This window comes from Nematolebias whitei, chromosome 15 (genome assembly GCF_014905685.2).
Source record: "Nematolebias whitei isolate Nwh7 chromosome 15, NemWhi1, whole genome shotgun sequence".
Taxonomy (NCBI): Eukaryota; Metazoa; Chordata; class Actinopteri; order Cyprinodontiformes; family Rivulidae; genus Nematolebias; species Nematolebias whitei.
The window spans coordinates 4986142-5012084 of record NC_056512.1 but is presented as its reverse complement, the minus strand read 5'-3'; the positions used below and the strand labels follow the sequence as shown (position 1 = coordinate 5012084).

Below are 25943 nucleotides of genomic sequence, written 5' to 3'. Positions count from 1 at the left end.
TCCGATGGTCAAAGGAGTGGAACACAGGCAAGTGGTTGGAGGGTGAGGAGAGCCAGGAGGAGACCAGGTCCAAGCAACCAGACACAGAAGAGCACGAGGAAATCAGGTACTGCAGCACGAAAAGAGAACAGGTGTTAGACAAGCTTTATCTCATCAAAACCAGAAAACCAGGTCAGAAGCATACTACCATGAGGAAGGTGAATGCTCCAGTGGTGAGTAGAGCTCTACTGCAGCCTTATGTGGTGCTGAATCCTTGATGGCGAGACAACCTGCAGGTATTGATCATTAGCAGTCATCTTGGATCCAGGAGCTGCAGAAGGTCATACTCTCTCAGTACCCAAGAATCGCCTCTTGGCGACCTGTGCCTTTTCTTAGGGTGAGCCCTGAAAAAGGCCGAGATGAGGCTGGGATTGAGAATAAAAGAGCATGGGATCCAGGATCTCTCCTCTGGGCCATATCCCTCCCAGTCCACCAGGTACTGGAAACCTCGGCCCCGGCGTCTTACGTCCAAGATGCGGCGAACGGAGAACGCCGAATAGTTGTCGATGAGACGGGCGGGTGGAGGGAGGTCAGTCGGCGAGCACAGAGGAGTCTCGGAAACTGGTTTTACTTGGGAGACGTGGATTGTGGGGTGGATCTTCATGGCTGAAGGTAATTGGAACTGGACTGCAGAGGGATTGACGATGCAGACTATGGGGAAAGGTCTGATGAATCGAGGAGCCATCTTCCTGCAGGTGTCTTTCAGGCAGATGTCCCTGTTAGACAGCCAAACCCGCTGCCCCACTTGGTACGCCAGTGCGGTGGAACAGTGGCGATCGGTGAAGCATTTATTCTGGGTGACAGATCTGAGAAGGGCAGCCTTGGTTTACCGCCAGACCCTTTGGCAGCGTCAAAATAGTGTTGGACGGATGGAACAGCAATATCAGTCTCTTGGCTGGGAAACAGAGGAGGAGCATAACCCAAGGAAGCTTTGAATGGGGACATACCTGTCGCCGTTGAGTTAAATGGTAAATGGACTGTACTTATATAGCACCTTTCTATCTTATTTCAAGATACTCAAAGCGCTTTACACTACAATCTGTGCCTCATTTACCCATTCATACAGCACTCTACTAGATCTCTACAAAGCTAATTGAACAAATCATTCTAAAGAGACTAATCAGTGCTTTAGATCACATTCATACACTGATGGGACACACATCAGAGGCTATGAGGGGTTCAGTGTCTTGCCCAGGGACACTTCAGCATGTGAATGCTGGTGGATTCGAACCCCCAACTCTCGCATTGGAGGACGACTGCTCTAACCACTCAGCCACAGCCGCCCCGTCCCAGCTGTCCCAGGTGTGAGAATTATGAGCATATTCCACCCAGGCCAGTCCATGCAAAGGGATTACTCTCGACCATGCATCTGAGGGTGGTCTCCAGTTCCTGATTACAGCGTTCAATTTGTCCATTCAACTGTGGGTGATAACCAGAAGTTAGGCTTACAGAGGCTCCTAGAGCCTTACAAAAATTCGGCCAGACCTGGGAAATGAATTGTGGTCCCCGGTCAGAGACGATATCGGAAGGGCTGCCGTGAATCCTGAATATATTCTGGACCATAAGTTGAGCAGTTTCAAAAGTGGATAGGCTTGGGCAAGGGAATAAAATGTACAGCCTTGGAGAACCTATCAATGATGGTGAGGATGACAGTGTTACCTTCAGATGGAGGAAGGCCAGTGATAAAATCTGGGGAGATGTGGGACCATGGTCTGTTGGGGGTTGGTAGAGGCTGCAGAAGTCCTGCTGGAGGTTGGTTGCCCGGTTTGTTCCTATCACAAGTGGAACATGCTGCTATGAAGACTTTGACATCCTTTGTCATGGATGGCTACCAAAAGTGTTTTCTTGCTGATGACAGCGGGAGTCACCAGGGTGACAAGAAAGCTTGTTATTGTGTATCCAAGTTAATACCTGGGATCGGACGGTAGAAGGTACAAAAAGGGTTCCCACGGGGCCTGTGCCAGTATCAGGTTCCAGACTCTGCGCCTCACGGATCTCCTTCTCGATGGTCCACGTGAGAGCGCCCACCACAAATGAGGGAGGAATGATGCTTTGAGCATCATCAGCCGCATCTGGGGGAGAGAACTGACGAGACAGGGCTTCAGGTTTGACGTTCTTAGAACCCGGACAGAAAGTCAGAACATAATTGAAACGGGTAAAAAATAGGGACCATCTTGCTTACCTGGGGTTCAAATGTTTGGCGTCTCTGAGGTACGTCAATTTCTTGTGGTCAGTCCATATAAGAACAGGTGTGTCCGTGCCTTCTAGCCAATGTCTCCATTCTTCTATCGCTAGCTTGACTGCGAGTAATTCCCTCTTACCCATGTCATATTTTTTCTCAGCAGGAGAAAGGCGCTTCGAGAAGAATGCGCTGGGGTGAATCTTATTGTCAGAGGCAGCCCTCTGAGACAACACTGCCCCCATCCCCGTGTCTGAGGCATCTATCTCAATATAAACTGTTTCTTGGAGTCAGGGTGACAAAGAATAGGCGTGGAGGAAAATAAAGTCTTTAGATCACAGAACACCTTGTCCGTCTCTGGAGTCCATTTAAACATTAACAGCTTGGAGGTCAGCTGTGTGAGAGGGGCAGCGATCCTTCTGTAGTCTTTTATGGATCGTCTGTAAAATTTAGCAAATTCCAAGAATCGTTGTAGCTGCTTCCTCCTCTCAGGGATAGGCCACTCCACCACTGACTTAGTTTTCTCCGGGTTGGTGCTGTGTTGCCCTCCTTCAAATATAAACCCCAAGAAAGAAACGGTTGAGACATGAAATTCACACTTCTCCGGTTTGACAAAAATTTGATTTTCATATAATCTCTGTAGGACGAGTCTGACCTGCTGAATGTGTTTTTCCATACTCTGGGAAAAAAATCAAAATGTCGTCTAGGTAAATGATGAAAATGAAATCATTTATAAAATCTCTTAGTACGTCATTTACCAAGGCTTGGAAAACAACAGGAGCATTTGTTAATCCAAATGGCATCACCAGATACTCAAAATGACCCTGGCGTGTCCGAAAAGCAGTTTTCCATTCCTCACCTTCTTTAATCCTTACAAGATGATAAGCATTACGCAAATTAAATGTTGTGAAAATGGAGGCGGTGTGAAGCTGCTCGTGTATAGAGTCGATCAGGGGAAGTGGGTACTTGTTTTTAATGGTTTTGGCGTTAAGTCCCCTGTAATCGATACAAGGCCTTAAAGTCTTGTCCTTTTTGGAGACGAAGAAGAATCCTGCCCCTACCGGAGATATGGAAGGACGGATTATGCTAGAATCAAGTGACTCATCAATATACTTTTTTATGACACCTCTCTCTGGCCCAGACAGATTATATAGATGACTAGATGGTAGTGTCGCCTCTGGGAGGAGGTCGATACCACAATCATATGGCTGATGAGGAGGTAATGACAAAGTTCTCTGTTTACTAAACGCAGGCGCCAAATCACGATACTCAGGGGGATGTCTTCAATATTTACATCCTCTTGAGGAGCGCAGGTCTTTGCTTGACTAGGAATGGCTGTCCAGAGACAGTTTTGGATGTAGGAATTACTCCATCCCTCAATTCTCTGTCACCCCCAGTCAATCTTAGGATTGTGTTTCTGGAGCCAAGGGAACCCGAGGATTAATTGGGTCTTAGGGGAGTCGAATATAAAAAATTCACTGACCTCGTGGTGGTTTTCAGAAGAGATCAGGTGAATATCCACAGTTTTATGTTGGATCTGGGTGAGCTTGAGTCCAGTAATACCTGTGACAGCCAGAAGGTGTTGCAAGACCTGAGTGGGAATAGAAAGTTTCTCAATGAGGTCACTGCTTATTAAGTTATTTTCGGCACCCGAGTCAATTAAGGCAGTGATAGGCAGGCGATCTTGGTTTACTTGAATGACTGTAGACAGTGTTAAGCAGGAGGTGGATGAAAGGGAGATGTTCCCACCAGTATTCTCCTTGTTACTGGTGGGAGTTCTCGTTTCCCCGCAGCGGACTATGAGCAATGAAATGACCTTGTCTACCACAATAAATGCAAACGTTTGTACTTACCCGTCTTTGCCTCTTCTCTATAGAGAGGCAGGCTCTGGATCTGTCTCATTAGCAGGTGAGGGAGCCATGGTTGTACGTTGAGGTTCTGCGGAAAAAGACTTTTGGGTGACGTAGTTTTCGTACTTGAGTTTGGAAACGGCGCGGTTCGCCATATTGGTGGAAAACCCGGAAGAGGAAGACGTCTGGGACTTGTAGTCTCTCTCACGCTGTTGTTCCCGGAATCGTTCATCCTGACGAATAGCAATCAAAATTAGCTCGTCGAGATCCTTGGGTTCATCACGTAGGGCCAATTGATCTTTAATCTCGTCTGATAAGGAATTTAAAAAGGTGCCAAATAGTGCAGTCTCCCCCCAGCCGGTTCAAGCGGCGATGGCCCGGAACTCAAATGTGTGTCTAAACACAGCTTGTCATCCTTGACGTAACCCCAGCAAAGGCTTTATGGCTTCAGACTGCTGCAGGGGGTGATTAAACACTTTAGTAAATTTATTTAGGAATTTGTCAAAACTTAAAGAGTTGGGGTCATGTACTGACATAAAGACTCTGCCCAGCTGAAGATCTCATCTTTAAGTTGACCGATTATGTAAATGATTTTTGAATCATCAGAAGCGGATAGTCTGGGAGCCTTACGAAAAGCGAGTCTGCATTGAAGTAAAAAAAAACAAAACAAAAAAACAGAAATTTTCAGGGTTACATTAGAAGAATGCAGAGGGTTTGAAGTTTATTTCATTCAGGTCTGCTGATGTCACTTTCGTAAAGGAAATGCTGAGGCTTGAGTTGGCCTGAGTAAGAGAGTTAGCACGGAAGGCCGACGAAAACCTCTGGTTTAATGAAATCAACATACCTCCAAAATTCAGTCATGTTAGCATGGTTAGTTTCCTGCTGTGAGAGGATCTTCTCCAGTTGTAACTCAAGATCATCGATGCACTTTATCTGGGAGGGGAGATAAGCTTGTTCGCCCCCGGTCTTGCTCTGGGTATGTTACTTTGGCTGGAGCATTTCTGTCATAAGCTTGGGAGACCCAGAGAGTGCGAGACGAAGCAAAACTCCACAAGGAAAAGTTAAACAGTGTTTATTATTTACAGTGAAACAAAACAATGACTTGTTTCTCAACAGGAACCCTGGAAGGTAAGGAGAGGTGTCAGATAGGTAATCTCAGAGATGGAGGATTTGGTTTTGATTCCAGTTGTTTGAATCGTACAGGTTTGGTTGGTGAGGAGGGTTTGCTGGTCCGATGGTCAAAGGAGTGGAACACAGGCAAGTGGTTGGAGGGTGAGAAGAGCCAGGAGGAGATGAGGTCCAAGCAACCAGACACAGAAGAGCACGAGGAAATCGGGTACTGCAGCACGAAAAGAGAACAGGAGTTAAGACAAGCTTTATCTCATCAAAACCAGGCCAGAAGCATACTACCATGAGGAAGGTGAATGCTCCAGTGGTGAGTAGAGCTCCACTGCAGCCTTATGTGGTGCTGGATCCTTGATGGCGAGATGACCTGCAGGTGTTGATCATTAGCAGTCATCTTGGATCCAGGAGCTGCAGAAGGTCATACTCTCACACCTTAAAGTGCTGTAGTACATAACCATTCATTAAAGACAAATTAAATAGATCCAAAATATGGACTTTAACAAGATAAATTAAATAGATCCAAAATGTGGACATTAATTAGGGGGAATACCTCTTTAAACAGTCTGGTTGGGATGGGATTAGCAGACATGTGGATGGTTTGGATGAGGTTATTATTTTTGACAATTCAGAGCGCAACAGGACAAAAACTGTCCAAACACAAATCAGGCTCTAGTGAAATTTTTAAAGTTGTCTCATTTGACAGGACTAGAGATAGTAGAAGGAAGGATGGTTTGAATTTTCTCTCTAATTGAAATAATTTTATTTATAAAGAATCTCATGAAGTCATCACTGCTTATAGTTGTAGGGATACATGGTTCAACAGAAATGGGACTTTTAATTAGGCTAGCAATAGTACTAAACAGAAACCTAGTGTTATTTTTATTCTCATCTATTAAAGATGAGTAATATAAAGTTCTAGCTTTATGGAGAGCTTTTTTATATGTTAGCAAACTATTTTTCTAAGTTAAGTAAATTTCTTCAACAGGTGTTCCCCTACAGTAGAGCGCCATTTTCTCTCCTGGTTTGTAAATGCCTGCTTTAAAGTACGTAAGTCAGGATTGAAACAAGGAGCCAGTTTCCTCTGATTGATTACTTTCTTTTTCAGCAGAGTAATTTTATCAAGTAATGTTTGCATTGAAGTTGTAAAATTATCAACTAGATCAGTGGTCCCCAACCTTTATTGCGCCACAGACCATTTTGATGTCCTCCCCAACAGAATTTTTAATAAAGTAGATCCCATTTCCTACATTCTGATGTGTTTTACAAACATTTAAAACATTTTTCACTTCAAATACTCTGATTCATGAGCTGAGATCGTCTGTTTTATCAGTTTGGTAAAAGTCCAGATAACTACTGCAGTGATTCACACATCAGATTGTTTACAAAAGCACAAGATTTTATGCCTAGTGCAAAACGTTTAATTATATTTTGTGTTTTATAATAAAATTACCCATGACTCTGAACTCTTAGAGGCAGAGATTTTTTTGAGCAGAAGCAAAAATGTGAAGTGACAGCTCTGATGTGATATTAGGAAGCTTGTTAAAAATTAGTTTTATTTAGTTATAGTTTTATTGTCAATCTTTGTCAGGGGGGTTGAAAAATATGCAGTGTAATCCTTCAAAATGCACTGATATGGCTGCGCACCTCCACCTGTCTGCTTCAGACTACGTAGCTGAACTGCTTTGTTCTTCACCAGCAATGTAGAACTGATCTGCACATGTGCCTAGCAGAAACTGAAACTAACCACTTGTGTATGTTGACCTGCGTCAAGAGTGAGTCATAGACTGATGTGATACAATCTGGTGATTTTTCAAAATAAAACTTTTCCACTTCTGTGCTGCCCAGTACCCATTGACCCACGGACCGGTACCGGTCCGCGGCTCGGGGGTTGAGGACCACTGAACTAGATGATCTAAGTCACTGTTCTCTGATGCATTACTCTGCAAGACAGAGGAAAACATTGATGGAAGAGACTGTTTAAATTTGGTTACAGCATTTTCTGATAAGCACCTGCTGAGATGAAATTTACTCTCAGTGACTGTGTAGTCATTTAATGTAAACTCAAAGGTTATTAAAAAATGGTCGGACAGAGTAGGATTTTGAGGAACTATTACCAAGTCCTTAATCTCTATACCATAGGTCAGAACTAAATCAAGAGTGTGATGATAAGAATGAGTAGATGTGCGGACATTTTGGATGAAACCAAATTACTCTATTAAATTATTAAAGGCTATGCTTAAGCTATCACTCTCAACATCTACATGAATATTGAAATCACCCATTATGATGATTTTATCAGTATTAGTAGTAAGTCAGTTAATAATTCTGAGAATTCAGACAAAAACTGAGAGTAAGCGCCTGGTGGACGATATATAACAACTAGTAAAAGTGGTTTTTCTGATTTCCATTTTGGATGAGAAAGACTGAGGGACAGCGATTCAAAAGAATCATAACTAATAACTGGTTTGGCATTAATCAATAATCCTGACTGAAAAATAGAAGCTACTCCTCCACCTCGGCCAGTTTTTCTAGGAACATGAAAATTTAAATAATTAACAGGAGTGGATTCATTTATACTAACAAAATCCTCCTGTTGTAGCCAAGTTTCTGTCAGACAGAATAAATCAATATGATGATCAGTTATCAGTTCATTAACTAACAGGGATTTAGAGGAAAGAGATCTGATGTTCAATAATCCACATTTAATGATTTTATGATTTTCCTCTGGTAAAGTAACTGTTTTTATTTTAAGATTTTTATGGTTTATATTTTTAGAGCTGATTTTTGGTTTATTTAATTTGAGCCGTGGGCGAGTTGACACTGTTTCAATGTGGGTGTGGGTGGGTAACAGAGGAGAAGCAGCAGAGAGGTGTGGAGGACTACAACTCTGCTTCCTGGACTGGACCCTGGGTTGTCAATAAATTGGAGGATAAACAAAATCAGCCATATTTCTAGAAAGAAGAGCGGCTCCATCCAAAGTGGGATTGCAGTGATTAATATGAGACACAGGTGAGACAGGGGCTGAACACAAGGAGGGAAAACACAGAGCTGAACAGGAAACAAACAGAGACAGGACAAAAACCCTACAAGGAGACTCATTGTGTGTGATTGGAAGGACCCACACACCCCAGCCTATATACATTGGATAGGAGAGGTCATGTACCATATCCATCTGGAAATATCAGAGACACCCTGAAGGGTTCTGCAGGAAGATTCTGGGACACCTGGCAGCCTTGTCATTTGTTGAGAACAAGTCAATGCCTGTATAGATTATTTATGTATGTGTGACTGATCCAGTGTGGGAAGGGTGGGTGGGATTTTGTTCTGTGTTCTTTTGTTTTGTTTTGTTTGTGTGTGTTTATGTTCTTAAAAAGCAAAAACTTAATAAAAAGACTTTGTTTGAAAAATAAATCTCTTTCACAAACAGGACGTTATCTATCATCTATATTCTGTTTATAACTGTAGCTTAATTTAATACACACCACTGTGATCTGTACACTACGGTGGCCGACGGGTGCAAACATGCAGCAAACAGCGAAACACGCAGCAAACACATGTATGATGCAAACTCAAAAACACGCAAACACAAACAAAATGCAAAACCAAAAAACAAACACAAAAAAATCAAATGCAAACACAAACAAAAAACACGCAAACACAAAAAACATTCAAACAAAAAAAACGCAAACCCTAAAATATGAAATGAAAACACAAAAAAACACGCAAACACAAAACAAATGCAAACACTAACAACAAATGCAAACACAAAAAAAATTAACACAAAAGACAAATGCAAACACAAAAAAAATCTAATGCAAACTAAAAAAAAACAAGCATGCAAACACAAAAACACATGCAACCACAAATAACATGCAACAAACAGAAAAACGCTGCAAACAGTGAAAACACCAGCAAACTCGCTCCACAAAAACAGAAGTGCTCCAGACCAGTGGGGCAGTCGAACAAAGAACAAATCATAAAAGAAACTTGGAGGAAGAAAGACGTTTTCCAACTGCATATAAATCTCATAAGAAGAAGAGGAAGAAAGAAAAGGTTTGTTTATACTTTATTCATTCAAACACGCAGTCTTTTACAATAGACCCTTTTCACATGACGTCAGACAACTTACGTTCTGACTCGATGTGGATCAGTACTTCCGGGTCTATTCTCCCTCGGGAGACCTGTCTGGAAACTTCATGGAATTTCATTCATTCAACCTTTATTTATAGAGGTTAAATTACAAGATATAGCACAAGGTAAGGTTAATAACAGTATTTACGTGTTAGTTAGCTTTGGTAATGTTATTCATCATTGTCAATTTACCATTCTGTGACCGTGTAAGGAAACAGCCTCCGATTGTAAAGTAAGCTAGCTAGCAGCAACAATTCAATTAAGTTCAATTCAAAAATACTTTATTAATCCCAGAGGGCAATTATATGTTGTGGTAACTCATCATCCTGGTTTCATTAATGAGTTGTTCTAGATGCTGATGGCTGTGGGCAGGAAGGATCTCTTGTAGTGTCTGTCCTACAACGGATTTGAAGAAGCCTCTGACTGAAGACACTCTTTTGTTGTATGACAGTCTGATGAAGAGGATGCTGAGGGTTGTCTATAATGTTCTTCATTTTATGAAGAATCCTTCTTTGTACAATCATCTCCAAAGGTTCTGGAGGAGTCCCCAGAACTGAGCCAGCCTTCTTTATGAGCTTGTTGATCTTTTTTAAGTCACTTGATCTTGTGCTGCTCCCCCAGCAGATGATGGCAGAAGAGACAGCGCTCTCTACAACAGACTTATAGAAGATATGCAGCATCTTGCTGCAAACGTTGAAGAACTTCAGCTTCCTCAAGAAGTACAGTCTGCTCTGTCCCTTCTTGTAGACGGCTTCACTGTTGCATTTCCAGTCCAGTCTGTTGTCCAGGTGAACTCCAAGGTATTATACTTTTCCACCACCTCCACTTCTTCTCCAATGATGGAAATAGGGTTGGATCTGTTCCTGATTCTCCTGAAATCTACAATCATCTCCTTTGTTTTGTTCACATTCAAGTTGAGATGATTGTTTCCACACCATGCCACAAAGCGGTCCACCAGTTCCCTGTACTCAGCTTCTTGTCCATCTCTGATACACCCGACTACTGCAGAGTCATCAGAATATTTCTGCAGATGACAGGAGTCTGTTTTATACTGGAAATCTGAGTTGTACAGAGTGAAAAGGAATGGTGAGAGTACTGTCCCCTGCGGTGCTCCTGAGCTACTGAACACCTGGTCACTCACAAGCCTTCAGTCTCACAAACTGTGGTCTGTTTGTCAGGTAGTCTTTGACCAAAGTGATTGTTGAGGCCTCCACCTGAGTCTTCTGAAGTTTCTGACAAAGCAAATCAGGCTAGATTGTGTCAAATGCACTGGAGTAATCAAAGAACATGACTCTCACAGTGCTGTCTGCCTTTTCTAGATCACAGTGAGTTTGCTGAAGCAGGTGTATGATGGCATCTTCAACTCCAAGTCCACGCTGATAAGCAAACTGCAGTGGGTCCTGATATGTGCTTGTTTGTCTAGTCAGGTGGGTCAGCAGAAGTCTCTCTAGGACCTTCATGAGGTGGGATGTCAGGGCAACAGGTCTATAGTCATTGAGGACTGATGGGTGAGTTTTCTTTGGCACTGGAACAAGGCAGGATGTTTTCCACAACACTGGAACCTTCTCCTGGGTCAGGCTAAGGTTGAAGAGGTACTGTAGAACCCCACAGAGCTGCTCTGCACAGACCTTCAGGACTCTGGGACTGACACCCTCTGGACCTGCAGCCTTATTCCAGTTCAGTCTCTCCAGCTGCTTCCTCACCTGACTGCTGGAGACGCAAAAGGGGGAGGCAAAAGAGGTATCAGCATCTTCTGATTTGGTTGAAGACCAATATGTAGAAGAAGAGTCCATGACTGAGGTGGTATATACAGTATTTGAGGTGTGACAGGACAGCCTTGGGTCAATGGAGGGTGGTATGTATGTTTGCTATGGGCAAGAGAAGAGGATGCTGAGCTTGTTCCTGAACTGAACCTATTGAAGAATGTGTTCAGTTCATTGGCTCTGTCTAGGCTTCCATCCTTCTGATCCTCCTTCTGCTTGAAGCCTGTGATCTTTTTCATCCCTGACCACACCTCTCTAATATTGTTCTGTTGGAGCTTGCTCTCCAGCTTCTTCTTGTGCACCTCCTTGCTGTTTCTTATCTTGACTTTTAGTTGCTTCTGTGTGCTCCTCAATAATTCCCTGTCTCCCTCCCTGAAGGCTCTTTTTTTCTGGTTTAGCAATTCCTTCAGGTCAGTGGTAAACCAGGATTTGTTATTGGGGAAGCATCTCACTGTTCTGGTGGGGATGGTGTTGTTTACACAGAAGTTTATATAGTCGGTCACACACTCAGTCATGGCATTGATGTCCTCTCCATGTGGCTGGCACAGTGCATCCCAGTCTGTAGCCTCAAAACAACCCCGCAGGGCTTCTTCAGCTTCCATTGACCATTTTCTCACTGTTCTCTTTATTGCAGGTTGCCTCTGAACAAGGGGTTTATATTTTGAGCAGAGAAACAAAAGATTATGATCTGATTTGCCAAGAGAGGGTCTTGCTTTAGCGATGTATGAATCCTTGACATTTGCATAAAACAAGTCCAGCGTTTTGTTTTCTCTGGTAGAGCAGCTGACAAACTGTTGGAATGTTGGAAGTGTAGCAGAGAGAGAGGCATGATTAAAATTCCCAGATATTGCAACAAATGCACTAGGGTGTTGTGTCTGTAGCTTTGCAACCTCGGAGCTGATGACATCACACGCAGTCTTGGCAACAGCATTGAGTGGAATGTAAACAGTTGCCAACATAACACTGGTGAACTCTCTTGGCAAATAATATGGGCAACAACTTAGTGCTAACAGTTCAATATCTGGACTGCAGAGACTACACTTCACAGTAACATGTCCAGGATTACACCCTGTTGTTCACAAGCACTGCCAACCCACCTCCTTTCCTTTTGCCACACCTCTTTAAATCCCTATCTGCTCGTATGGTCAGAAAGCCTGGCAAGGAAACGCTGGAGTCGGGGATATGATCCTGCAGCCATGTCTCATTGAAACGCATAACACTGCATTCCCGATACTCTGGATGGGTCCTTGTTAGGGCTTGAAGTTCATCCAACTTGTTTCCCAGCGATCTCACATTGCCCATCATGATTGATGGAAGAGATGTTTTAAACTTCATTCTTCTCTCGTTCTCCCTCTTCTTTGCTCCTGCTCCGCATCCACAACACCTCCTTTTCAAGTCATTTGGGATTTTAGGCTGTCGTTGAGTTTATATTTGAGCTTTGGAGATGTTAATCAGCTGCTCCCGGTTGTAAAAAACAACCTCGTTGTTATGGTTATGCATCATAATAAATGTCCAAAAGCAAAGATATTTCTGTAAAAATCCTTCCAGCTGCACAGCATCCGACACAAGAGGAAATAATCATCCAAAAAAAAGTGATTTATATCCAGAAAAAAGAGGAATTAAAGTTTTCAAAAGTAATATTTCAGAATGAAAGTAACAGAGCTACTCGAATATGCAGCCACCTTGAGCGGCACAATTCTAGAACAGAACAGGAGCTAAACTCTACACTGCTGCTGCCTATCAGTGCTGTAACATTAAAATGTTTACTTTATCTATTAATGTAAAATCTCTGACATCTTCCAACACTGTTGTTTAGAATAGCATTTTAAATATTGAATTAAAAAAAATATATGTCAAACCATTTCCATGTTCTGATGATTAATAATTTCTCTTTTTACTTTCTTCTTGTGTCCATCTTTCTCAGCAGCAGCAACTCAGCAAAGAGGAACCCTGAAGACCCAGAAGACTCAGGCTTGTCTGAGGATTTTAGCAGAGATGACCATGTGAAGGATGAAGGAGTAGCAGTCATTCAGGAGGTTCAGTCAATCAGCTGTGGGTCATCTGCTGCTGCCTAATATCAAATTATCAGGGTCGTCTTCATGTAAAAGGAGACAAACCAGTCTAGAGCCTCCCTGCTCCTTCAAGTCACACTCCTTGGATGAGCATTCATTACTGCAAGCAGCTGTGTTGGAAATCTTTCCTTATATCTTATCTTAAAAAAAAATCTATTAATGAATTAATTGATGTTGTGCTGGTGAAGATTCTTAGTCATCCAGGACATGATGAATTCAAAAAACGTTCAATACAAAAACAACTGGACTTTATTTGTAACAGATGTTTCGCTCTTCATCCGAGGAGCTTGAATTGAGAAAGCTCCTCGGATGAAGAGCGAAACATCTTCTGTTACAAATAAAGTCCAGTTGTTTTTGTATTGAACATTTTTTGAATTGATGTTGTGAAGAATTCTGTCAAAACTTGTTTAAATAGCTTGTCTTCAGTAATCTGCATAAGTACATCTTTTACATTTAAATTGCATCCGTTTGTATATTTTACACATCTGGTAATGTATGTGGAGGAAATGCTCAAATTAAAGCTTCTATTGTGTAACAATTAAACAAGGTTTGCGGCTGCTTCTTGCAAACACTTATTTAATAATTTTACTGAACACTGTACATGGAGCAATGTTGTAAAGATATATATATATATATATATATATATATATATATATATATATATATACACACCCACACTTGTATATATTGTATATATATAATGTGTGTGTGTGTGTGTGTGTAGCCATACTGCTGTTTATAATGTCAAGAACAGAGGGTCCAATGGAGGGTAGGACTGGTTTAAAAAACGATGCAAGGATGGGGGTCAGCAGGGGAACCTGAGGGTTTCATATGACCAATGACGTCATTTAGAAATAAGAGGGAAATGGGTTCAAACTGGTTAAAGACTGATGTGGAGGGGACAAAGACAGAGGGGTCAGCTGTGGTGTGAGGAATCAGTGACCTGATCGACTCAACCTTTTTAACAAAGAAACTGGCAAAGTCCTCACACGTAACTGCAGAGACCTCCCTGTTGGCAGACTGAGGCACGGTTAAAATAGAGTTAATGGTTTTGAAAAGAACGCGGAGATTGTGGCTGTTTGAGACGATGATTTGGGAGAATTTTTTTTTTTTTTTCCGAATTAACAGTGGCCTGGTACTCTTTGTAATATGATTTTAGCATGATACTTTGTAAAAGAAATGTGAAGTTTGTCCTTCTTCCGTTTACGTTCGGCTTTCCTGCATTGACTTTTGGCTGCTCGAGTGATCTCATTCATCCAAGGGTGTGGAGTGCACTTTGGATGCCTAATTTTTAATGGGGCAACTAGGTCAAGCACCTTAGCACAGGTCTCTTGATGTACAATGACTAGCTCGTGGGTGTTCATGTAAGAGGATTCAGAGACTGAGAGAGAGTTTTTAGTAAAAGCAGAGGAAAAGAACGCAGCAGTGGAAGGGTTAAATATTCGACAAGGCCTTGCTGGAGGGGAGGGGTTTGGACTCGTTCACAAAAGAAGTGTTGAAAGAAATGGATTTGTGGTCAGAGAAAACTGCATCCCCAATTTCTAACTCAGAAACAGATAAACCAAAAGTTAATACTAAATCCAGTGTGTGGCCATGCTGGTGAGTTGGTCCTGCAACATTCTGTACAAAATTCAGAGACTGGATCAGATCTAGAAAGTCCTGAGTCAGCGGCTTTTCAGGGCAACAGACATGAATATTGAAATCTCCCAGAATCAAAACCCGATCATATCTGAGCAGAATCCAAGTTAAAAAGTCAGAGTTCAGCCATGATGAAGTCCTTATTATATTTGGGTAGCCTGTATAACACAGCAGAAAAAACAGGATTTGAATGGCCCACCTCAAAACACAGTTCAAAGCTCAAAAACTTAGCTGGTATCTGTACCAGTTTGCACTTCCATCGTTTTTTGAAAATAGTTAATAATCCACCACCTTTTTAAGAAATTAAAGAGAAATTATTAATCATGAGAACATGGAAATGGTTTGACATGTAGTTTTTAATTCAATATGTAAAATGCTTTTCTAAACAACAGTGTTGGAAGATGTCAGAGATTTTACATTAATAGATATAAAATTAAACATTTTAATGTTACAGCACTGACAGCAGCAGCAGTGTAGAGTTTAGCTACCTGTTAGCTGCTAGCTAGCTTACTTTACAATTGGAGGCTGTTTCCTTACACAGTTACAGAATGGTAAGTTTATAATGATGGATAACGTTACCACAGCTAACTAACACGTAAATACTGTTGTTATTAACCTTACTTTGCGCTATATCTTATAATATAACCTCTATAAATAAAGGTTGAATGAATGAAATTCCATGAAGTTTACAGACAGGTCTCCCGAGAGAGAATAGACCCGGAAGTACTGATCCACATCGAGTCAGAACGTAAGTTGTCTGACGTTATGTGAAAAGGGTCTATTGTAAAAGACTGCGTGTTTGAATGAATAACGTATAAACAAACCTTTTCTTTCTTCCTCTTCTTCTTGTGAGATTTATTTGCGGTTGGAAAACGTCTTTCTTCCTCCAAGTTTCTTTTATGGTTTGTTCTTTGTTTGACTGCCCCTACTGGTCTGGAGCACTTCTGTTTTTGTGGAGCGAGTTTGCTGGTGTTTTCACTGTTTGCAGCATTTTTCTGTTTGTTGCATGTGTTATTTGTGTTTGCATGTGTTATTTGTGTTTGCATGTGTTATTTGTGGTTGCATGTGTTTTTGTGTTTGCATGCGTGTTGTTTTTAGTTTGCGTTTGATTTTTTTGTGTTCGCATTTGTTTTTGTGTGTTCATTTTTTTTTTGTTTGCATTTGATATTTTATTGTTTGCGGGGTTTTTTTGTTTGAATGTTTTTTTGTGTTTGCGTGTGTTTTTTGTTTGTTTTTTTGTGTTTGCATTTGATTTTTTTGTGTTTGTGTTTGTTTTTTGTGTTTGCATTTTGTTTGTGTTTGTGTGTTTTTGAGTTTGCATCATAGAAGTTTGCTGCGCGTTTTGCCGTTTGCTGCGCGTTTTGCCGTTTGCTGCGCCTTTGCACTTGTCGACCACCGTAGTACACCCTGATCCATCTCTTCATTCTCTCAGACAAATTCACAGGTTCCTGTTTATTTACCTGTTTATTTACCCTCACTCGAAAAGCTCAGTTACCTACGGTGACTTCTTACTATAAACAAACCAAATTGCAGTTTGCATTCTAGTAACCCCATGAATCTTCTCACGATGAAGCATTTGCTTCATTTAGTCACTCCTCCTTCCAGTTCTTTGTTGCAGATGACTCATTTATTACGCTCAATTTGTTTAAAAGCTCATTACATTCATTAGTACAAGATCACTGCACATGCTTTTAAGTTTTACAGTTCCTGTCACTGTCTTTTTCTTCACAATGCTTTATTTTAATTGTGCATACAAAGTTTTTTTTATTTCATTTAGTCTTTTTTCGACTGCTTCCCTCAGTGAACTCTCGCACAAAGACGTGGCAATTGTTTTTACGCCAGATGTTCTTCCTGAAACAACCACAGACCACTGAGCTACCACAGCCTTCCGTGTGGAGCTGCGGTGCTCAGGGGAGCAGATTTATTAATTCATTCAACCTTTATTTATACAGGTTAGTCCCATTGAGCCTCGGGGACTCATTTACAAGAGACCTGATTTTAACATGGTGGGTTAAGTTGGTAGGTTTAGGGGCATCAAGGGCCCAGAGTGGGGTAAATGAGGGTGGAGGCAGGTGTGGGTGCTTCACCTTTCCTACCCACATTGTGATGGTGTCGGTCTGGGGAGTCGGACCGGCAACCTTCCGATCACAGGCAATCTCTAAACTCTGCATTTTAGCCAAGGTTCTAGAAAAACTGATAAACTCTCAAATCAAAAAGTATTTGGACTCATTTAACATCTTACCTCCCCATCAATCTGGTTTCAGCAAACAACACAGCACAACCACTGCTTCACTGAAGGTTTTTAATGACATTGTTGAAGCATTGGATGCTAAGGAGTGTTGTCATGCACTTTTCTTAGACCTGTCTAAAGCTTTTGACACTGGATCATAACATTTTGTGTCATAAGCTCTCAGAAATTGGTTTCTCAGGTCACACCATTGGTTGGTTCTCTAACTATCTCTCAGATCGGAGGCAATGTGTTCAACATAATGGTACTTCCTCCAGTTATTCAACAGTCAACAATGATGTACCACAAGGTTCAGTCTTAGGACCTACCCTCTTTACAATCTACATAGGTAATGTAGGTCAGAGCATCCTTGACGCATCCTTACATTTCTACGCTGATGACACAGTTGTTTATTGTCGAGCTAAAACAGTTGCTAAGGCTTCCTAGCTTTTACAATCTGCCTTTGACATCATCCAGTCAGATTTGTTCCGTCTCAAACTTGTCCTAAATGCCGATAAAACCAAAGGGATGCTTTTTTTCGAACAAAAGGTTGGTCCCAGCAGTTATTCCTCTGATTTTATCCTTTATATGAGATGAACAGAAAGATTAAGGTTTGCTCATGAACACACTTACTGTAGCTATAAACGGAATAGACTGCAGGAGGGTATGTTCATTTCAAGAATGTGTCATAATCTAGACTCTTTGTTTGCGTTGACGTGCAGCTTCTCTGTGTCTTTGACTCAGGCCCTGGCAGAGGCCTTCCTGGACCACCTATGGAAGATCCTCCAGAACCCGTCTCAGCCTGCCATCCTCCGGCAGGCTGCTGCTGGATACCTGGGAAGCTTTCTTGCTCGAGCCAAGTTTGTTCCTGTGCTGTGAGTCCACACATTGTTTCTGTTGAAGCTGCGACTAGCTGGTGAATGGCATTCATAAAGCGGTCTCCAAAATGTTTCAATAGTCACTGGGCCTTGCCTCTTTGTTGCTAAAATTGTTCTAGAATTGCACCGCTCAAGGTGGCTGCATGTTGGAGTAGCTGTGTTACTTTCATTCTGAGATATTACTTTTGAAAACTTTAATTCCTCTTTTTTCTGGATATAAATCACTTTTTTTTTGGATGATTATTTCCTCTGGTGTCGGATGCTGTGCAGCTGGAAGGATTTTTACAGAAATATCTTTGATTTTAGACATTTGTTATGATGCATAACCATATCAACAAGGTTGTTTTTTACAACCGGGAGCAGCTGATTAACATCTCCAAAGCTCAAATAATATCTCAACTACAGCCCCAAATCCCAAATGAGTTGAAAAGGAGGCGTCGTGGATGCAGAGCAGGAGCAAAGAAGAGGGAGAAAGAGAGAAGAATGAAGTTTAAACCATCTCTTCCATCGTTCATGATGGGCAATGTGAGATCGCTGGGAAACAAGTTGGATGAACTTCAAGCCCTAACAAGGACCCATCCAGAGTATTGGGAATGCAGTGTAATGTGTTTCACTGAGACATGGCTGCAGGATCATATCCCCGACTCCAGCGTTTCCTTGCCAGGCTTTCTGACCATACGAGCAGATAGAGATTTAAAGAGGAGTGGTAAAAGGAAAGGAGGGGGGTTGGCAGTGCTTGTGAACAACAGATGGTGTAATCCTGGACATGTTACTGTGAAGTGTCGTCTCTGCAGTCCAGATATTGAACTGTTAGCACTAAGTTGTTGCCCATATTATTTGCCAAGAGAGTTCACCAGTGTTATTTTGGCAACTGTTTACATTCCACCCAATGCTGTTGCAGAGACTTCGTGTGATGTCATCAGCTCCGAGGTTGCTAAGCTACAGACACAACACCCTAGTGCATTTGTTGCAATATCTGGGGGTTTAAATTCAAATTCAATTCAAATTCAAAAATACTTTATTAATCCCAAAGAGAAATTATTTGTTGTTGTAACTCGTTATCCTCATTTCATTAAGAGAGGTTATAGATACTGATGGCTGTAGGCAGGAAGTAAAGGTCCATCCCACAGTGGATCCTAAGAAACTGGCTGCAGATGCCATCCGATCTGTCCACCCAGACTCGGCTGGCCTCTCTTTTCCCCCGGGCTGTAAGACCGCCCGAATCCCTGGCAGAACTCCTCCCAGAGCGATGGCCACTCCTCCCAGCAGTCTGCCGAGCTCTCCATCGCTGCGGACAGCCAACTGTAGGTGTCGAGGGACGATCCGTCCTTCCGCTATCATGAGCTGTGTTTCCTGCTAGTTCCAGGATCTCAGTGGTCAGGCACTCGAGCACAGCTGGCAGGTAGATGAGAATGCATCCACAGAACATCCTTTTCAACTCATTTGAGATTTGGAGCTGTAGAGGCAGGGCAGCCGGCTTGGGACCCAAAAGTCCCAGGTTCGATCCCCAGTCACTGCACATCACGTGGCGTCTCTGGGCAGCACACCTCATCCCCATAATGCCCCCCGGGTGCTTTCAATAGCTGCCCACTGCACCACCTGGTGGTGGATGGGTTAAATGCAGAGACTAATTTCGCCATTGTATGGAAACATACAGTGCTGACATTGTGATGACATTATTATTATTATTATCATTAATCAGCTGCTGTTAGTTGTAGAAAACAGCCTTGTTGCCATAGTTACGCATCATAACAAATGTCCAAAACTAAAAAAGTTTCAGTAAAAATCCTTCCAGCTGCACAGCATCCGATACCAGAGGAAACAACCATCAAAAAAATGTGACTTACATCCAGAAAAAGAGGAATTAAAGTTTCCAAAAGCAAAATATCAAAATGAATGTAACACAGCTGCTCCAACATGTAGCCACCTTGAGCGGCACAATTCTAGAACACTATCTAGAACAGATGACTTTTGTTGGGACTGGGAGCTATAAAAATAAACTGAATTGAAGAGTTCATGAAATAGTTTGGTAAAAACAGACAAACAGGCAAAAACTTTCTCACTACAGCCACCTTGAGTGGCGCAATTCTAGAACATGGAACATAATCTAAAACATAATCATGCTTCTCTCTCTGCTACACTTCCGACATTACAACAGTTTGTCAGCTGCTCTACCAGAGAAAACAAAATGCTGGACTTGTTTTATGCAAATGTCAAGGATTCATACAGCACTAAAGCAAGACCCCCTCTTGGCAAATCAGGTCACAATTTTGTGTTTCTCTGCTCAAAATATAAACCACTTGTTCAGAGGTAACCTGCAATAAAGAGAACAGTGAGAAAATGGTCAACGGAAGCTGAAGAAGCCCTGCGGAGTTGTTTTGAAGCTACAGACTGGGATGCACTGTGCCAGCCATATGGAGAGGACATCAATGCCATGACTGAGTGTGTGACCGACTATATAAACTTCTGTGTAAACAACACCATCCCCACCAGAACAGTGAGATGCTTCCCCAATAACAAACCCTGGATCACCACCGACCTGAAAGAACTTCTAAACCAGAAAAAAAGAGCCTTCAGGGAGGGAGACAGGGAATTATTGAGGAGTACACAGAAGCAACTAAAAGTCAAGATCAGAAACAGCAAGGAGGTGTACAAGAAGAAGCTGGAAAGCAAGCTCCAACAGAACAATATTAGAGAGGTGTGGTCAGGGATGAAAAAGATCACAGGCTTCAAGCAGAAAGAGGATCAGAAGGATGGAAGCCTAGACAGAGCCAATGAACTGAACACTTTCTTCAGTAGGTTCAGTTCAGGAACAAGCTCAGCATCCTCTTCTCTTGCCCATAGCAAACATACATACCACCCTCCATTGACCCATGGCTGTCCGGTCACACCTCAAATACTATATCTACCACCTCAGTCATGGACCCTTCTTCTACATATTGGTCTTCAACCAAATCAGAAGATGCTGATACCTCCTTTGCCTCCCCCCTCTGCGTCTCCAGAAGGTGGGTGAGGAAGCAGCTGGAGAGACTGAACCGGAATAAGGCTGCAGGTCCAGATGGTGTCAGTCCCAGAGTCCTGAAGGTCTGTGCAGAACAGCTCTGTGGGGTTCTACAGTACCTCTTCAACCTTAGCCTGACCCAGGAGAAGGTTCCAGTGTTGTGGAAAACATCCTGTCTTGTTCCAGTGCCAAAGAAAACTCACCTATCAGTCCTCAATGACTATAGACCTGTTGCCCTGACATCCCACATCATGAAGGTCCTAGAGAGACTTCTACTGACCCACCTGACTAGACAAACAAGCACATATCAGGACCCACTGCAGTTTGCTTATCAGCGTGGACTTGGAGTTGAAGATGCCATCATACACCTGCTTCATCAAACTCACTGTCATCTAGAAAAGGCAGACAACACTGTGAGAGTCATGTTCTTTGATTTCTCCAGTGCATTTAACTCAATCCAGCCTGATTTGCTTTGTCAGAAACTCCAGAAGACTCAGGTGGAGGTCTCAACAATCACCTTGGTCAAAGGCTACCTGACAGACAGACCACATTTTGTGAGACTGAAGGGTTGTGTGTCTAACCAGGTCGTCAGTACCTCAGGTGCACCACAGGGGACTGTACTCTCACCATTTCTTTTCACTGTGTACACCTCAGATTTCCAGTACAAAACAGACTCCTATCATCTGCAGAATTATTCTGATGACTCTGCAGTAGTCGGGTGTATCAGAGATGGACAAGAAGCTGAGTACAGGGAACTGGTGGACTGCTTTGTGGCATGGTGTGGAAACAATCATCTCATCTTGAACGTGAACAAAACAAAGGAGATGATTGTAGATTTCAAGAGAAATAGGAACAGGTCCAACCCTATTTCCATCATGGGAGAACAAGTGGAGGTGGTGAAGTATAAATACCTTGGAGTTCACCTGGACAACAGACTGGACTGGAAATGCAACAGTGAAGCCATCTACAAGAAGGGACAGAGCAGACTGTACTTCTTGAGGAAGCTGAAGTCCTTCAACGTTTGCAGCAAGATGCTGCATATCTTCTATAAGTCATTGTAGAGAGCGCTGGGTAGCAGCACCAGAGCAAGTGACTTAAAAAAGATCAACAAGCTCATAAAGAAGGCTGGCTCAGTTCTGGGGACTCCTCTAGAACCTTTGGAGATGATTGTTCAAAGAAGGATTCTTCATAAAATGAAGAACATTATAGACAACCCTCAGCATCCTCTTCATCAGACTGTCATACAATAACAGAGTGTCTTCAGTCAGAGGCTTCTTCAAATCCGTTGTAGGACAGATCGCTAGAAGAGATCCTTCCTGCCCACAGACATCAGCATCTATAACAACTCATTAATGAAACCAGGATGATGAGCTGACCTGCTGCACAGGAGAGATCATCTTTTGGCCACAGCGAGAAAATCTTGACTGATTGGTTGAGTTTTCGACAGATGAGGAATAAATGCACAACTGCTGTCAAAGCAGCAAATCGCAACTATTTCTTATCTCAGACCTCCAAAAATCTAAACAACCCTAACAGATTCTGGAAAACCATCAAATCTCTCTCAGGCACCCCCAATCATCTGACCTCCCATCACAACTTCTCGTTAACTCTGTTCCTGTGTCAAATAAGCACGAGATCCTGAACTGTTTCAACAAACATTTTGTTGCTTCTAGTTCTTTATTTGACACAGTTACTAATGGAAAATTAGCCACTTCACTTAATAACCAAACTTCTACAAATCAAATCCCTCCTGCAAGTCAATCCTCAGTTAATCACAGCTTCTCTTTTTCTCCATTCTCAGTCAGTGAGGTTAATAAATTTTTAAAAGATCTTGATCCTAAAAATCTGCAGGTCCAGATGAACTTCCACCTTATTTCTTAAGGCTGACTGCTCATATCACCACAGTCCCTGTGACCCACATCTTCAATCTCTCCATAAGACAAAACTCCATCCCAGACACTTGGAGAACAGCCTTTGTTCTTCCTTTGCTGAAGGGAGGTGATCCCACCTCACTGAACAACTATCGACCAATCTCTAAACTCTCCATTTTAGCCAAGGTTCTAGAAAAACTGATAAACTCTCAAATCAAAAATTACCTGGACTCATTTAACATCTTACCTCCACATCAATCTGGTTTCAGGAAACAACACAGCACAACCACTGCTTCACTGAAGGTTCTTAATGACGTTGTTGAAGCACTGGATGCTAAGGATTATTGTGCTCCACTTTTCTTAGACCTGTCTAAAGCTTTTGACACTGTGGATCATAACATCTTGTGTCATAAACTCTCAGAAATTGGTTTCTCAGAACACACCATTGGTTGGTTCTCTAACTATCTTTCAGACCGGAGGCAATGTGTTCAACATAATGGTACTTCCTCCAGTTATTTAACAGTCAACAATGGTGTACCACAAGGCTCAGTCTTAGGACCCACCCTCTTTACAATCTACATGCATAATGTAGGTAAAAACATCCCTAATGCATCCATACATTTCTATGCTGATGACACAGTTGTTTATTGTCGAGCTAAAACAGTTGCTAAGGCTTTCCAGCTTTTGAAATCTGCATTCAACTACATCCAGACAGATTTGTTCAGACTCAAACTTGTCCTAAATGCCGACAAAACCAAAGGGATGCTTTTTTCAAATAGGAAGTTGGTCCCAGCAGTTCTTCCTCCGATTTTATCCTCAAATGGTGTCCCCATTGAGTTTGTTGATTCCTATAAATATTTGGGTATCTTGGTCGACTCGCATCTCTCTTTTAAGCTCCATGTGGAAAACTTGGTAAAGAAACTGAAAGTTAAACTGGGTTTCTTTTTCAGAAACAGATCCTGTCTAACCCTGAATGTTAGGAAACGCCTTGTATCTGTGACTTTCCTTCCCTCCATTGATTATGGTGCCATTATTTACATGAACGCTCCTACAAGAACCCTGCAGATGTTGGATGCTGGCTATCATGGTGCACTAAGATTCATAACTGGCTGTGATTATTGTACCCACCACTGCACCCTGTATTAACTGGTTAACTGGACACCATTAACTTCACGCAGACTCTCTCACTGGTACATTTTCATCTTTAAATCACTTCTTGATCTGCTGCCTTCATACATCTCCTCCTACATGTCTCTGTGTGAGTGCAGCTACAGTGTGTGCTCCCAGGACATTATTACCTGCAGTGTTCCCTCAATGAGGACTGAACTAGGCAAAAAGGCCTTCTCCTACTCCGCTCCTGTTTCCTGGAATATCTTGCAAAAATATCTGAAGTTCTCAACCTTGACCTCTCTAAGTGGCTTTAAGAATTTGTTACATCCCTGGCAAAAACCAATGTAAACATGTTCCTGTTTTTAGTTTTCTACATTCGCCTTAGAATCTAGCTGTTTTTTTGTTACCTTTTTCTTTTAGCCATCATATTTGTAAAAAAAACAAACTGCAGTATGACTTTTTATAATTGTTTATAGTAGTTGCTGTTGTCCATTGTTGTCATCTTTCTTTGTTGAAATCAGGTCTCTCTTATAAATGAGTCCTCGAGGCTCAATGGGATTACCTGTCTAAATAAAGGTTGAATGAATGATGAGTTACCACAGCATATAATTTCCCTTTGGGATTAATAGTTTTTTTTTTTGGAATGAATGTTGCTAATGATATTCTCATGGCTTCAGACAATGGACAGGGGTCTACACTGGTCTTGTTAGACCTCAGTGCTGCATTTGATTTGGTTGATCAGAATATTCTTTTACAGGAACGCTTTAAAAATGGTTTAAATCATATCTATCTGATAGATTCCAGTTTGTAAATATAAATAATGAATCTTCTTCATACACCAAAGTTAGTCATGAAGTTCGTCAGGGTTCAGTGCTTGGACCAATACTCTTTACTTTATATATGCTTCCATTAGGTAAAGTTATTAAACAGCATGGGATAAATTTTCATTGTTATGCTGATGATACACAGTTATATTTTTCCATGAAACCCAATGCATCCAATCAGTTACTTAGACTACAAGCATGTCTTAAAGGCATAAAAACCTGGATGACCCTAAATTTTCTCCTTCTGAACACAGACAAGACTGAGGTTTTAGTTTTTGGACCTGAGCATCTTAGGAATATTTTTTTTTCAGTATTTCACCCTCCTTGGATTGCATTATTCTGGCCTCCTGTTCTAATGTTAAAAATCTTGGTGTTATTTTTGATCAGGACATGTCTTTTATCCCCCCCATTAAAAACGTTACTAGAACTGCCTTCTTCCACCTGCGTAATATCACTAAAATTAGAAACATCTAAAAATGATGCAGAAAAACTGGTCCATGCATATGTCATGTCTAGACTGGACTATTGCAATGGTTTATTATCTGGGTGTCCAAATACTTCTTTAAAAATTTTCAGTTGATCCAAAATGCTGCTTCCAGAGTCTTAACTGGAGTTACTGGGAGAGATCATATTTCTCCAGTTTTAGTTTCTCTCCATTGGCTCCCTGTCAAATCCAGAATAGATTTCAACATCTTACTTCTAACCTACAAAGCCCTCAACAACCTGGATCCATCTTATATTACAGATGTTATTGTTCTATGTTTTCCTAACAGAGCACTTCACTCTCAGACTGCAGGTTTACTTGCGGTTCCTAGAGTTTCCAAATGCAGAATGGGAGGAAGATCTTTCAGTTATCAGGCTCCTCTTTTGTGGAACCATCTTGCAGTTTCTGTCTGTAAGGCTGACACATTATCCAGTTTTAACACTGGGCTTAAGACTTTCCTTTATAATAAATCCTTTTGTTAAGGTTGGCTTGTCATGCTTCCTTAAGCTTAGACTACAAGAGGACAAATTGACCTCATTTCCTTAATTGATTTGTTCAAATTGAATAGTTTTCATTTCATACTATTTCTTAACATGTGATTCTTGACCTGCCATTGTGTATCTGTTTCCACTTTTGCCTCGCCGCCTTGCTTGCTCAAGATGGTAGTTATGTGATGGAGTTAAACTCAAAGCAGTCTGCTCCTCCAATAAATAGTGTTAAATTATTATTTATATATATGATTGCCCTGAAA

The 25943-nt window shown here is 41.7% G+C and overlaps 1 protein-coding gene across 1 annotated transcript in view; it reads left to right on the top strand.

Annotated features, from left to right (window-relative positions):
- The first annotated feature begins 5165 nt into the window (after nt 1–5165).
- rrn3 (RRN3 homolog, RNA polymerase I transcription factor) overlaps nt 5166–25943 on the top strand; it is a 99722-nt gene continuing 78944 nt past the window's right edge. The window contains exons 1-3 of the mRNA XM_037689308.1: nt 5166–5196; nt 5272–5404; nt 17747–17899. Coding sequence (XP_037545236.1) covers nt 5166–5196; nt 5272–5404; nt 17747–17899 — 317 coding nt within the window. The remainder of the gene's footprint in view (nt 5197–5271; nt 5405–17746; nt 17900–25943) is intronic.